The following is a 15,992-nucleotide window of genomic DNA, read 5'->3' on the forward strand; positions in this document are numbered from 1 at the left end:
TCGCCGTCAAAACTGTCAACAAACGGGGCAGAGACTGAGGGCGGGGGGTGGGGGTGGTGGGGGGGTGGACAGGGACGCGGCGGGTGGTGTTTGGGGGGACGGGGGTGGGGGGCGATACGGCAGGGAAGCTACCTTATTTTTCCCCATAAATAATTTTCGCTCCCAGAGAGAAAAACGACAGTGCTGCTGAGGCTGGATTTCCTATTAATTTCCGTCTGCTTTTTCCTTTTTTTTCTCTCTTTCTCTCGCAGAGAAAATTGAGATGAATGACGCCAGGCGTGTGGCGGGGCTGGGGCCTGTCAGTGGGGGCCGGGGGGGGGGGGGGGGGGGGGGGGGGGCAGCAGTGGGAGAGCCCCAGACTTTAAGCTCGGCGGCATGCATGCACACAGGCCCCAGGATTCAGTCATAGCCCAGTGAGGGGAGGATTAGATAGGGGGGGGGCCTTTATATTCACTTCATGGAGGGGGATTAACCCGTTCAATCCGGGAAACGCATCTATACAAAATAATGTCTTCTGAATCCTAGCGGGTTTCTATATGGTTCTCAAACTCTTTCATGTCAAGGACCCCCCCAAAATGATATGTATTGCCGACCCCCATATCAAAATATTTAGTTCCAGGGACCCCCCCCCCCAGAAGCAAAGATTTGAGTTTCAAATGTTCGCTTTAAAAAATATATATATTCAAAGATTTGCACACATTTTCACGATTTTTCAAAAAATAGCAGATCCACAAGCTCGTAGCGCGGCACTCGGTGCCGCGCTACGAGCTTGTAGATCTGCTATTTTTTGAATAGCCCAAAGTATAAAGTAATGGTTACAGCTAAAAATCTAAAAAATGACACACAGATGCGTTCCCGGTCTTTAATGGGTTAAGCTGACACATTGCTCATGAACTCACTCCAAAAAGGTTTCCGAGGGGTGCAGAAAGTCGTCTCTGCACACATAACACACTCTTCAGTCAGGGAGAAACCAATCACAGTCTCAACATATTCGGGTACACTGTAAAAAAAAGAATCCTCACTGACCCTCGCGGCGGTGTCCATTTTGGTCCCGTTTGTACACTGTTGGAGTTAAATGAACACTCAGGATTTTACAGTGTATACTCCTCAGGTCTTTTTTTTCCCTCCTGCACCCTTTGAACTCGGCGGGAGGTGTTGCTATGGACTTGCTCCCATATGGGTGGCAGTACGTGGCTCAGGGGCAGAGTAGTGGCCGGTATAGAGCGCCCGGGTGCATGGCGACCGCGAGGTTCCCAGTTCGATCCCGGGCTCCCCCCTAGAGTTAGTGTCGAAGTGTCCTTGAGCAAGACGCTGGCCGAACCCCTAATCGCTCCCGATGAGCGGGTTGGTGCGTTGCGTGGTTTCCTCCGCCATCGGTGTGTGAATGTGTGTGTGTGAATGGGTGAATGTAATGCACAATCTATGTGAAGCGCTTTGGATAAAAAGCGCTATATAAATGCGCCATTTACCATTATAAGTCATACAGGCCCAGCGCTGCACATGTGATGCAATTAACCCTAGTAATATCAGTATCTATTCTACAGGGTTAATTCAGGAAAAAACAAACAAACAAAGATGAAGAAAATTTTTTAATTGACAAATGTTGCAAAATCTTTCCAAATTTGCCCAAATATAGGGACACCAGGGTTAAAATGATTCAGGTTACATTGTGATATTATCAAACATAAACGTTTGATATAATACACAGCATACACATTTTACAAGACCAGAATGTATTCAATCTAGTCTGTACAGAAGCAGGGATAAAAACATATATATATATATATATCCCCACTGGCCATAAAAATGTATGACCAGAAGGGTAATATCAAAAGGCAGAGTCATGGATTCCCCTCTCACTCATTCCTCCCAGCAGATCCAACATTCTGCAGTATCTCGACTTCTTCTTCTCTCCCCCCGAAACGTGCCTTTGAACTCGGGCAGCGTGCTGAGTCTGGGAGCCTATTAGTCCCTCTGCTCGACATGGCCCCACACCCCCAGCAGGAGCGGGCCGGCAGGAGACAAACAGAGCTGTTTTAACAAACCAAACAGCGTTAATGCTACCAATTGACTGGATTACTGAACACATCCATCAAAGGGGTCGAGCCTCGCCGCCTCGTTGCAGCAGAAAGTGCACGCCTTTCCAGGAACGTGGCGAGTGTATCAATCGATTTCACACCAGCAGCACGTGGAAAAAAAATCACAGTTCTATTGCAAGTAATTGGAGGCTTTCTCTTTCTCTCTCTCCTCTAATTAGGGAAGTGTTCTTCACAGTTAAACCGAGATGAGGAGGAAAATAAATGATTTGTGTTCGTTCACAGGTTACACTTATAATTCCAATACAAAGCATTGCTTCCAGGCAATGTTATTTTTTTTCCGAGTTTTCCGGTGCCTTAGCAAATGATGCGCGAATGAACTATGGAAAAGTGTGTTTTTGAAACGCTACTCAAGATGCTGTCTGTCTCGACGCTTTGCTTATTATGCATTCTTACCAAAAACCTTTAGGTTGTGATTAAAATTCGTTGCAGTCTAAAAAACCTGCGTGATAAGCACTATCTGCCTTTTTCCCCTAGTATGCCTGTGTGCCTTTGTCATAAGAACGGGGTTTGGCTGCTGGAGATTGCTTTGACCGAGCCCCTTGATTATACATTTTGATTTGCATTCCATAGTAGCATCGGCTGGCCCGAGGATGAGCGTCGTCGTCCTCCTCCTCCCTCCTCCCGCGAGACGTGTGACTTTGCTAAATGACTTGGCAAAAAGTGCACTCTCATTGTGGCAAATAGTTTGAATTGCAGCGTTGACAGGAGAACTTTGGTTGGGAGGCGTTCGGTTATGGTATTGATCGGCTTTCATCGTGCGTCTGAACAATGGCCTACTGCACGCTATAAGGAAATGAAATGGCGGTTTACGACCCTTTATCAACACACAGTGAAGCCCCGTTTTAGCACGTCTTAATGACCTGGAGGCGGGGCAAATGCTTTTTTGAGTGGCGAATTACAGCATTGGTCTTAAGTGAAGACATAAGACCTGTTAATTGAGACACGCAAAATACAGTAGGTTCCTCAGTGTTAAAGGTGCTGAAAATGATATGTCTTTGTTAAAATAAGTGTTAAATACTACTGTAGCTCTGTAGTCCCATGTCAATGATTGATTGACACAGTCCGGGGACCACCAGTGGTCCTTGAGGGGATTCCAGGGGGTCCCCAGCCAAATTAACAGTTATGAACCAAATTGACCCTTATGTGTCTGTAACTCTGAGAGTGTACAAATGGAACCAAATGGACCCTAACAGGTCCATTTGGTTCCATTTGTACACTCTCAGAGTTAAGCGAACACTAATGCTGATGATACAGTGTAGATTGGGACCCCAAAGAAATCAAAATGGTTGAGTCCCTGGCATATCTTTTCAAATGGGGGTCCGTTTGGGGGTCCTTGACACGAAAAAGGTTGAAAACCACTGAGTGTTGTTCAATGACAGGGGCCTCCCCATCTTTCCACCTCTTTTGTAAACAGAAAATACCGTTGTTTAGGTCGAGATACCAATTTCATCCAAACAGGAGAGAGAACTACCAGGACAAACAAGTGAAATAATTGGAGCTGGACTCTTTGTAAACACTCTGTAAACTTTTTTGTTCTCACGTATTATACATCACCTTTCATTCATTAATTCGTACACTCTCAGAGTTAAATTAATCAGGATTGATTGATTAGGACTCACACAGCATCTAATCCTTCACTTAATACGCTATAGACAGGTTCTTGTCTCGTACAATATTACATTTTCCTTAAAAAGGGAAGCAGAGCTTTGAGGCGGTGTCAATACGCTCCTGGCAAAGATTTGACTGTTTGTTTCGGGTTTGTGACAACGGCATTGATCGCAACACGTCTATCGGTGTCACAATTAATAATTCACAACCCTCCCGGCCTCCCCAAAGGAGGGTTTGGTGGCTGGCGTTGCTCTATTGATTGGGGGAGTTTGGAGTGTGTGTGTGTGTGTGGGAGGGAGGGGGAGTGGGGGGGCACAGAGGGTCGGAGTGCAAAGGAGTTTGGGGACGGATTGAGAGACACGGCTTACTGCATACATGACAGACATCACTGCGGAGGGACAGGGGCCGTAATGGATCACATGGTTCTCCGTGGAGCCTGGAGTCCTCTACGCTGTCCTCCAGGGACTTGATACCGCAGGATTCAGGGCACCTAGCAGTCAGTCAGTCGGTCGGTCAGTGGGTCACAGAGCTTCCCGGCACAGGGTTGTTCTCCGGTAGGAGACACAAAGAGTCTCCATTGAGTCTCTATACAGAAGACTCCGCCGGTCATTTTTTGGGGTGAACTACTCCTTTAAACGTGAAGTACAACGTTATTTTTGTTGTGGTCACCATCATCATTTTAATGATAAGAATAGTAATAATAACAATGATACAAATGGTTACAGTAGGGCCTATACAGTACATATGCCTATGCCATGAATTTAAGGTGCTAGAGTGAAACGTTTTAGGCGTTCCCTGGACCCCAAAAGTGTGAGAATCACTAGCTGCACTAGATGGCCACCCTAGAAGGCATGGCAGTCCCACTGGAACGATGCTCTCCACAAATAAAGACCCCACAACCCCCCCAAAACCCTGTTTTTTGTTTGGTTTAATTTATTCTTGAATCTTATCCTGTTCTGGTAGTTTAGTGATGCTCTGTCGCCCAAGCATTAACCCATTAAGACCTGGAACGCGTCTGTGTCATTTTAGTTTTCTTTGGGCTATTCAAAAATAGCAGATCTACAAGCTCATGAGCTTGTAGATCTGCTATGAAAAATCGTGAAAATTTGTGGCAAAATCTTGGATTGTATATTTTTTAAAGCGAACATTTGTAAAATATTTTGTTCCAGGAACCCTCAGAAGCAAAGATTTGAGTTACAAATGACCGCAAATTTTTTTTTTTTCAAATATTTGCACAACTTTTCATGATTTTTCAAAAATAGCAGATCTACAAGCTCATACTATATTTGCTATTTTTGAATAGCCCAACGAAATCTAAAAATGACACACAGATGCGCTCCTGGTCTTAAAGAGTTCTGGTTTTCAGATCAGAACTCACTGAAAACAGGCCAGATTAAATGCAGCATTAGTGAATGAGGAAGTATGCAGGGACGTTCAGTGATACAAAACAAGCACTCCCTCATAACAACCAGGAAGTGACTTGCTTGTTGTTCTGGTTGCTGTCATGGAGCTTGTGGTGTGCATCATTCAGTGTTTGTTTGTGTGTGTGTGTTCTCTCTATCATGGATACATTTTGGATCACCAAGTTCTGGAGGATCAAACATATGCATAATTCATAGCATATAGAAAAGTAAATGAGGGCAAAGACAGAGCAAAGAAAAAGGTAATGTAAAGCTCCTCCTTTAGGGACATTTTTGGGGGAGAGATGTTTTTTCTGAGGATTTAAACTTCACCATAGGACATGTAGATAGGTAACCACTCCATAACTAAAACATCATCTTCCTAGCAGTGCCTAAAGTTAATGACTTGAACCCATGATTCATTTAATGAATAAACTTAAAGGACGACTTCACCCATTTTCAACATTCATCTTCATATAATTAGTCTTCGCTAATAATCATTATAATATGTCACTGTTTTTGTCTACTGTGGGCTGTGGACAGTTCAGAATCCCGCCTACCAGTGACATCATTGATGGGGAATCCAAGCTATAGAAACTGCAGGCTTTCTATTCTTGGAAAATTACAATGCTATAATGGCAGCCATTGTTCTCCCGTTGATTAAAAAAATAAATAAATATTGTTTGGAGAAAAAAAAACTTCCTCACGATGATGTCATTGGTAGGCGGGTTTCTGAACTCTCCCCAGCCCCTCCTAATAGACACAGACCGAGTAGATTTTTTTTTTTTACCAATTTATCATGAGCATTAGTGAGGACCATTTATATGAAAATAGGTTGGAAATGGGTGAAGTCATCCTTTAACTCATGCACATGGGCTAAAGTCTCATCCCCTTCTTTCTTCATCATTAAAATACACCACAAATAGCAATACCACATTGTTTAGTTATTCATGGAGCCAGGAACGATGTGGTACATTTTAATTAATGTAGTCGGGGAATAATCATTTATGGAAGAAGGAATTGGATCATACGTGGTTAACGTACCATGTGGAACATACACAGTAAAAACTCATATTCCATATTTCAACATATTATTTCATACACTTCTAACTCTTTATAATAGTGCATGACTGTAGTTCCCTTTTCCAGAAGGTGACATGAACAATGTCCTGTTGCGAGTCAGCAGTGGTGGAAAAAGCACTCAAATGTTTTACTTAAGTAGAAGTATCAATACTGCCGTGTAGAAATACTCTGTTACAAGTAAAATTCCGTAATTAAAAATGTATTTGAGCAAAAAAGTATTGGTATCAAAATGTACTTAAATTACCAAAGTAGAAAGTGCTCATTATACAGAATGTCCCATTTCACCAGTTTTAAAATGTTTTAAATGTAGAACAATCTTTTGAAAATAGCCGATCTTCAAGCTCACAATGCGTTGCAGCGTGACACATTGTGAGCTTGTAGATCGGCTATTTTCAAATGGCCAAAATGTATACAGGGCTGAAGTGGTTGGTGTGTTATGTAATAATTATCAAAATCTACAAAGTAATATAGCAACTCAAGTTTTCAAATAATTGTAGTGGAGTAAAAGTACAACATTTGCCTCTGAGATGTAGTGGAGTAGAAGTAAAAGTAATGGAAGTTTGAAATACTCAAGTACAGGTACAAATACCAAAATGTTTTACTTAAGTACGGTACTCAAGTAAATCTACTTAGTTACTTTCCACCACTGCGGGTCAGTTTCCCATAGCTCCATTTTGATTGGCTGAGCAGCAGATCTGAACTGGAAAACACACGACACTTTCACCATGTGTTTCCGGAACAAATCTGCTGCTGAGCCAATCAAATGGAATACAGAGGAGTGTACTGTGTGTGTGTGTGTGTGTGTGTAGGTTTAGGCATTGCAAAAGTGCCTCTGATAGGAGAGGAGCAGGAGAAAGAGTGGTGGTTGAGTTCCGTGGTCAGTGGTTTGTGTGTTTAATGCCATCTGATTGGATTGATGAAGTGTTGATGGAATTCTCTCTTGACTGATCACTGCACTGGGACCTGGATGAGAAAAGCCCTGGATCGCTTTTGGCTCAATATTAGCACACAAACAGACACGCGCACTCAAGCACTCACGCGCGCACGCACCCACAGTAGTGTAAAGTAACTAAGCGCATTTACTCAAGTACTGTACTTAAGTACGATTTTGAGGTACTTTTACTTTACAGGAGTACTTCCAACTTTCAGTACTTTTACTTCTACTCAACTACATCTCAGAGGCAAATATTATACTTTTACTCCTCTACTATTATTTGAAAACTTTAGTAACTAGTAGTAATCTATCTATCTATTTTGATTATTATTACAAAACATACATTAACCACTTAAGCCCTATACATTTTTGACAATTTGAAAATAGCCGATCTACAAGCTCACAATGCGTCGCATCGCGACACATTGTGAGCTTGTAGATCTGCTATTTTCTAAAGATTTGTATACATTTCAAAACTGAAATGGGACATTTCGGCATAATGAGTACTTTTACTTTTGATACTTTAAGTACATTTTGACGCCAGTGCTTTTGCACATTTTGAATTCCGGACTTTTACCTGTAACAGTATTTCTACATTGCAGTATTGATACTTATACTTAAGTAAACAAAATGAGTACTTTTTCCACCACTGCGCAGCCACACAATGAGTAAATGAAAGCAAATCATGACACACACACATGCAGTCATGCACGCATGCATAGTTGCATACACAATGCCCAGACAGACAAAGGCATACACACAAACACATACTTGTCTTTGACCCTCCGACTCGTACGTTTTGCCATGTATATAAATGCTTGTTTTGATCCGGTTTACTTTGATAAACATGGAGGGCTATAGCCTGTCTAGCACTACTACTGCTGATCTGTAAACCGCTCTCTCTCTCTGCATTCCACACTGCATATCCTCCATTTCAAAGCCATATAGGTACACGACTTCTCAGCGATGAGATGTTTTCATTAATGAATCATCAAAGCGAGATCTCATCTTCCAATCCTTGCCTTGTAATATGCATCGGTAGGTGGACCCCGCTCCACTATGCAGTCATTCATTCACATCCCAGAGACCAACCTCAACCTTTTTCTGGCTTTAACCCATTAAGACCGGGAACGCATCTGTGTCATTTTTTTATGTCTTTGGCTACTCAAACAAAATAGCAGATCTACAAGCTCGTAGCGCGGCACCGAGTGCCACGCTATGAGCTTGTAGATCTGCTATTTGTTTTAGTTAAAAATGTTTGCTTTAAAAATATATAGATATATATTCAATGATTTGCGCACATTTTCACGATTTTTCAAAAAAATAGCAGATTTACAAGCTCATAGCGCGGCACTATGAGCTTGTAGATCTGCTATTCTTTGAAAAGCCAAAGTATGAAATAATGGTTTAAAGTGGTTACACAAGATGCTTTCCCTGGTTTGAACGGGTTAATGAATTTTAGATGTGGCTCATTCTTCTGGTTCAGTGGAAACCTTATTCGTGTCCATCCTCTCCCCTCCTGCACCATACAGCTCACTCCTCAGAAGTGAGTGATATTTCTTGTACGGATCTTTATGTATACTTTCAATCTTTAATTTTCTAACTTTTTGAGCTCGCCTATTGCAATATTAATGCTTCCTATGAGGACAGTCGCCTTTTTCCGCATTGGTCACACATTCAGACTAGACGGCTTGATCTATACTTTGTTGAATGCCGCTGCCGCGCGTACAAAAATAGCCCGATCTGCAAGCTCACAATTTGTGAGGCTGCAAATGCGTTGTGAGCTTGTAGATTGGCTATTTTTAGGGGGGGGGGGGGGGGGGGGGGGGCGCTCTCTCACATCGGCAGCCAGGGTTCTTTTTGGAACTGCCGCGAGAGCCTCGGCTAGGAGAATAGCTGCTTCTTGAGTGTGAGCAGACCCCTTTTGCAAAATGCTCAGCCTTCCAATTATAGAACACCCCGCTTAACTGATGCTTATTAATTCCTTCAAACTCATTATGGCATGCAAAATAGGGCTCTCTCATGAGATGAATACTAATGAGGGAAGAAACTTTTCCTCGGTTTTCGGGATGCCGTTCCTATACTGTCTTGTACTGCTGTGTGGTTTCAGATGGGTGTGGGTGTGTGTGTGTGTGTGTGTGTGTGTGTGTGTGTGTGTGTGTGTGTGTGTGTGTTCAACACTGTGTTTACTGTGAGCACACAGCACACTAATATGCAGACTGTACCCAGACTATAAGGCAGAACTCTGGTTCTTGAAACTATAGTCCGTACCCGGGGATGTGTGCATTCAAAGTAGTAACCGACTTTGGGTTATGTGCTGTACAGCAATAGGCTCTATGCACAGCAGTCATATTATCACTTCCTTCACAGGTGTTACCAATGATACTAATGAAGGCTCTGTTCCATTTAGTGTAGCACAGTGGTTCTCAGACTTTTCAATTTCCACGACCCCCATAACTCTGAGAGTGTCCAAATGGAACCAAATGGACCCTTCCATGTGGTTCCATTTGGACACTCTCAGAGTTACACACCCATAAGGAGCCATTTGGAAACCCCTTAAGGAACTTTTTTTTTTTTTTTTTAATAGCCGAACTGCTATTTTCAAAAGATGTTTATACATTTGATACATACATACTTCCACATTGCAAGTATTGACACTTTTACTTAAGTAAAACATTTGAGTACTTTTCCCACCACTGTCTATTCACACACAGCGCACACGGGCATAGTTGAATAAATTCCTCACAAAAGGGGGGGATGTTTATCTCCCAAAGCGTCCACCTTCGAAGCCGCTGTGGGCCGATTCGAGGCATCGATCGTGTACATGGCTCAGTGGTGGCCCCTATACGAATCACTAGCGACGGCCCCGCTACCTTGCAGCATTCACGCTGCGCCGGGTATGGATCGAGGAGTCTAGACTCTTGAGTGGGGCCCTTACAACAGTAGAGTATAGCGTTTGTAAGGAGTAAATAAAGCACTGAATCTGCGGAGGCTTCCCGCTGACTGACACTGAGCCAACAGGGGCCGGGGCCACGGGGCTAACCCAAACAAAACACTTCAATCTCTAGTAGTTGTGCTCCGGCGCTCCCCCGAGGAGCTTGATTGATTGATTCGGCCGGCCAATCAGAGTGCATTGATCTAAAGAACCTCACCAACCAACCACCCCACCACCACCACCACCACCACCCCGGCGCTCGCTCGCTCGCTCTCTGGGCTTCCTCTCCTGTCCATTCATCTAGCTGGCTGACAGATGTATTCACTGGAGGGCTAGGAGCTGTGGAGCCTGCACGTTTAAGCACACTTTCCACATAGGCTTTCTGGAGCGAGCGCTTCGCAGTGCAGCACATTATTACCGCAGAACTATATTTGTTCTATCCCTCCCGGATCTAGGCTTCTGAGGCATCAATATAGCCGGTACTATTATGCGAAGCGGGCAATTCAGTCACTTCAAGATCAAGATGGGAAGAAATGTATCTCCCATGAGTAGAGAGAGAGGCCGTCCGGGAATCGGAAAGCCGGTCGACGGTTCGAACCCCATGTGTCCCTAAAGGGCTTGATATACGTTGTTACGTGCAGTGTTCATGCACCGAAAATGGCCAATCTACAAGCTTGTGGCGTGTAGTGCATGCGACGCGTCGGGAGCTTCTAGATGGGACGATTTCTGTGCGCGACACCCACGCGCAACTAAGTAGAAAACGGCTCCCCCTTTTTTATTTTTTTATTTAACCTTTATTTAACCAGTAAAACACATTGAGACAGAGTCTCTTTTACAAGTGGGAACTGGCCAAGGGGCAGATTAAAAATTTCACATCTCTGCAAAAACAAACATACAAATCAGTACAACAATAATATTAATACATCCATGACTCCCAGGAACCTTAAAAACAAAACTCCTAGTGAAACTAATTAATTACTCAGCTCAACCAAGTCGGTTAACCTACCAGCAAGTTAATCCAAAATTATTACATGTAGCAATTCATAGAATTTTACCCACATGTACAATGACATAGTGTTTCTTTTTTTTTCTTTTTTTTTGACATCCAAACAATTACAGGAATGAGCAAGTTTCTCAACAATGACACTTTTAAACATTCGCAAAGAGATAAGTGTGGCAAGTTTGAAACTCTTTAAGAGGTCATTCCAAGCCCATGGACCATAAAAAGCAAGGCATTTTTTGCCCACCTCAGATGAGAAAGTCGGTACTACACAACGTATCCATGCATTAGATCTGAGATTGAGGCCATTCTTTACCACCTCGAATTTTGTGTGCACCCATCAGAGCCATCTGAGCAGCCATCTGCTGGGGGAAGTCCCTCCCCCGTGGGAACACAAAACACTCCCTTTCTCTTGTTCATACTGTATGGTGTTTGACTAATTCTTACTTTAAGGAAATTGGTTACGGCAACTCTTCATTTGAAATGGGAATTCTTCAGATTGACTTAAGGTTGATTAAATATTAATCGGTTGGTGTCTCTCTTCTGTCCACAGGAGGGATATTCGAGTCCATCGAAAGTGGTCCCTCGGGTGCCGAGGAACTAGCCTTTAAATTTGCTTTGAACACAATCAACAGGAACAGAACCCTACTGCCAAACACCACGCTCACCTACGACATCCAGAGGATAAACATCTACGACAGCTTTGAAGCCTCCAGAAAAGGTAGGATCGAGTTTCCGAGTTCCGGCGTTTGCGTTAAGCTAAAGCCGAGGCGAGGTAAATCAACCCATTGAGACCTGAAGCCGATTCTACGTGTCTCCTAAATCTCAACAGAATTCTGAAAAACGTATGTTTCTATATCAGCGGTGCTCAAACTTTTTCATGTCAAGGACCCCCAAAATGATATGTATTTGGCCGCGGACCCCCATCAAAATATTTTGTTCCAGGGACCCCCCAGAAGCAACGATTTGAGTTAAAAATGTTCGCTTTAAAAATATATATATTCAAAGATTTGCACACATTTTCACGATTTTTCAAAAATAGCAGATCTACAAGCTCATAGCGCGGCACTCGGTGCCGCGCTATGAGCTTGTATATCTGCTATTTTTGAATAGCCCAAAGTGAAATAATGAGTTTTAGCTCAAATCTAACAATGACACAGTTCCAGGTCTTAATGGGTTAAGCTAACATGAGATCCTATGACATGAGAATTGAGCTACCGTGAGATTAGGCAAAATCAAACTTTTTTTGATCCTTATGATTTTGCAGCATTTATGCACGTGACAAAATATCTTAATCTTATACCAACACAAAAATTCAGAACCCAGACAAGTGAGGATAAAAAAGATGCTTCTCTGTGTGTGTGTGTGTGTGTGTTTGTGGGTGTTGGCATACAGCGCACAGTACATGAGCATGTGAATGCGTGTGCAGTCACATATTACAGTAAATCCCCAGCTACTTTGCATTGTAAATGCGTCCCCCCTGTCAGTGGGTTGTTGGGTAGCTGCAGGAGCTTAGATTGGGACAATTATAATCAGGGCCCAGGATGGGGAATGGCTGAGCACTTCAAATGTAAACAGTAGAGACAATTGATTGGTTTCAGGTAATGACTCAGCGGCGGTAATTCAAAGACCCGTTTGGCCCCCCGGAGACAGCCCATAAACTGCTATCATCTATCAGTTTTGTGCCCACATGGGGCTGACATTTCCAAGTCTCTTATCAATTACAGTCCATTATCCCCTTTCGCTGTGATTTAGGTAAACTCCCTTACATTAAATGAGATGGTGCGTTTGGTGTACTGTACTGTATGTAATACAAGCGCAGCAACGTGAGCCTGCATGATCTCATCTGAGCTGTGTACTTGAACCTAACGATCTGTTACATGATGTAACATACACTTTTTATAAGGATAAAGTGCAGAGTCATGTTGTAGGGTGTCTATACGGACACCTTGACCACATGAACCCTAGCGCACTGGTTTCCAAACTGGTGATCTTGGGGGGTCCCCCGATGATTAGTTTAATGTGCAGCATTGTTTTCTCACTCAACAGTGAACAAACCAACATACAGTATAAGTGTTTACAGGGTATCTGCACATTTATAAAGTTACAATTTAAGGACTTTTAAGACCTTTTTAATACCACATCGGCCTAAGTGTCAAATTTTACATAAGAAAGGGGCAAACATTGTGAAAATAGCCGATCTACAAGCTCACAAAGCCGGCTTTGTGAGCTTGTAGTTCAGCTATTTTCACAATACTTATCTGTGGAGCCGAGTCAAACAAAAAAATGTAATGCCTTCAACTCCAAGTGCTTGTCAGGGTGGGGGGTCCCCAGTTCAAATATGATAATTTTGGGGGGTCACGACCTGAAACGTTTGGGAATCCTTGCCCTATGGCGTCTCCATTCTGGGGGGGGGGGGGGGGGATATTCATCAAACATGGCTGATCTACAGTACAAGTTCACAACGCGTCGCATGCAGCACAATGCATTGTCCTTGACCCTACCATGCCGAGGCCGCAAGCAACCATTCACAGCAAACAATTTTGCCTGTGACACACGGTATGAATATTTCTCAAGCTTTAGTCCAAGCTCCTTCCGTAAGTGATCCTCTAACTCACTGGTTCTCATACTTCTTCATGTCAGTGACCCCAAAATTCATATGGATTTGGCCACGGACCCCCATCAGACAATATTTAGTTCATACAAGATTTGTGTTGTAAAATGTATCAAAAATATTCCAAATGTTGCCAAATTTGTAAAAATGTTCTACATTGTGAGCTTGTATATTGCCCTTTTTCAAATAGCTATAATGTATGTACCACAGGTCTAGTAGCCTGTCCCGCACATCGGAGACAGAGACAGAAGAGCTTGTAGACGTTCATTGCAACAGTGGGGTTTGTTTCTCGCACATGATTTGGCAACACCAGAGGCCATGATGGTCCGCTTGTTTTTTTCCTGGATGTGGCAACACCCGGAGCTGAAACCGAAACCGAAACTTAACTTTATGAAGACCCAGACAAACAGCCACACTTGCCACTTGCCAATTGTATATATATAGATATGGGGTTAAAGTGGTTACACTGATTTTGATGCTGTGTATTAACTAATTCCAACTTCCTCTCAACATTCCTTCCCCACGTCCCTGTTGTCCGACACCTGGACCTACCCCTTCCATCCAGCTTGTGACCAGCTCTCCCTGGGCGTGGCGGCCATCTTCGGGCCGTCGCACAGCTCCTCGGCCAACGCGGTGCAGTCCATCTGCAACGCGCTGGGCGTGCCGCACATCCAGACCAAGTGGAAGCACCAGGTGTCGGACAACAGGGACGTCTACTACGTCAGCCTCTACCCGGACTTCTCCTCGCTCAGCCGGGCCATCCTGGACCTGGTGCACTTCTTCAAGTGGAAAACGGTCACGGTGGTTTACGACGACAGCACAGGTAAGGAAGGCCCCGACCGGGAGCCACGCTTTATTTGATTCACCCGGGTTGTTGTAAACACTATATTTCCCACTTTATGGGCCTCGGTCAGAACATTGGCCCTCGCTTTGCCCCGTCGAGTGTGTTTGGTTTTTAAGCCATAAAGGCCGGGAACGCATCTGCCTGTGTCATTTTTGGATTTCTTTGGCTATTCAAAAATAGCTGATATACAAGATCGTAGCGAGGCTTGTATATCTGCAATGTTTTTGAAAAATCGTGGAAAATGTGTGAAAATCTTTGAATATATATTTTTAAAGCAAACATTTTTGACTCAAGTCTTTGCTTCTGGGGATTCTACAAATATCTTCTAAATCTTAACAGTTTTTTTTAAACTATTGCTATAATCAGCTCAAACATTTTCATGTCAAGGACCCCCAAAATTATATATATTTGGCTTTGGACCCCCATCTCAAAATATGTTGTTCCAGGGACCCCCTATAAGCAGAGATTTGAGTTAAAAATGATGTAAAAAATATATCCAGTATTCAAAAAGTATTTTCAAAAATAGCAGATCTACAAGCTCTAGATCTACGAGCTTATACGTCTGCTATTTCTTAATAGCCCAAAGTACAAAATAATGGTTATAGCAAAAAAAACGAAAATGACACCGCTATGCGTTCCTGGATTGAATGGGCTAAGCTATACCACTACGAGTATAGCTCTACAATAAACACCTTTTATTATCACCTGCCGCGGGGCTTTAACGTTAATATTATCACCTATACGGCCCGACCCCTTGCTGTACTTGTTACTGGCGGTTGTAACAGACTCTAACCTGTGTTTATTATCATGGTAGTATAGCCCTGGCTTGCCCCCGTGTCCTAAGAAAGGCAGTGTGTCAGATCAGCGGGCTAGCAAACGGCTCAGCGGGCCGGGTACATGTGCCATATGCCAGGGGTCAGGGACGATGCCAAGCCTGCACGTCTAGCTTTGCCAGGAAGCTCCCCGAGGCGAGCAAACTCTCCAACACAGCACAGACACTCTGGAGGGGCCGGCCGTCTGGCCTGGCTCGGCATCGGCATCGGCTTGGCTCGCGCCGCCATTCTGTATGTTCATACTGCACTCGCACAGTATTTAGGCCAAGCGAGACTCTCTGGTTTCAGTCAGCTCTACTGTATACACAGTGCCAGCTGTCACCGTGTTGTACAGACGACAATGTAAGCAATTATGCAGCAAACAAAACGAAAACAAACAAACGTCAGGGTATTGTAGGGGATGGGGAGATAATAAGGCCGTCCAGACAGCAGACAGACAGTCAACGGGAAGTGATGATCACTGCACTCTCTGTAATACTTACGTCGCTTTTGAGGCGTCACACACAAGTATAGGGTGGGGAATCGCCACCTTCACCATTCAATTTGATCATGCTTCTTTGGGAAATTATTTTGACTCCTACATTTTTATCCCACGAGTTTGTTACCCATTTTTTCACCCAGTGCCAATTACTTGCCTATGTA

The 15,992-nt window shown here is 43.6% G+C and overlaps 1 protein-coding gene across 1 annotated transcript in view; it reads left to right on the forward strand.

Moving 5' to 3' along the window:
• The window catches only part of LOC311042760 (glutamate receptor ionotropic, kainate 2), a gene marked incomplete at both ends in the record, with an annotated part of 238,476 nt that overhangs the window by 55,377 nt on the left and 167,107 nt on the right, over positions 1-15,992 (forward strand). Inside the window, 2 exons of the mRNA XM_084053745.1 lie at positions 11,613-11,780; positions 14,239-14,496. Of these exons, the coding sequence (XP_083909871.1) occupies positions 11,613-11,780; positions 14,239-14,496 (426 nt within the window). The remainder of the gene's footprint in view (positions 1-11,612; positions 11,781-14,238; positions 14,497-15,992) is intronic.

Source organism: Gymnoscopelus microlampas (genome assembly GCF_963454915.1).
Source record: "Gymnoscopelus microlampas genome assembly, chromosome: 3".
Classification (NCBI taxonomy): domain Eukaryota; kingdom Metazoa; phylum Chordata; class Actinopteri; order Myctophiformes; family Myctophidae; genus Gymnoscopelus; species Gymnoscopelus microlampas.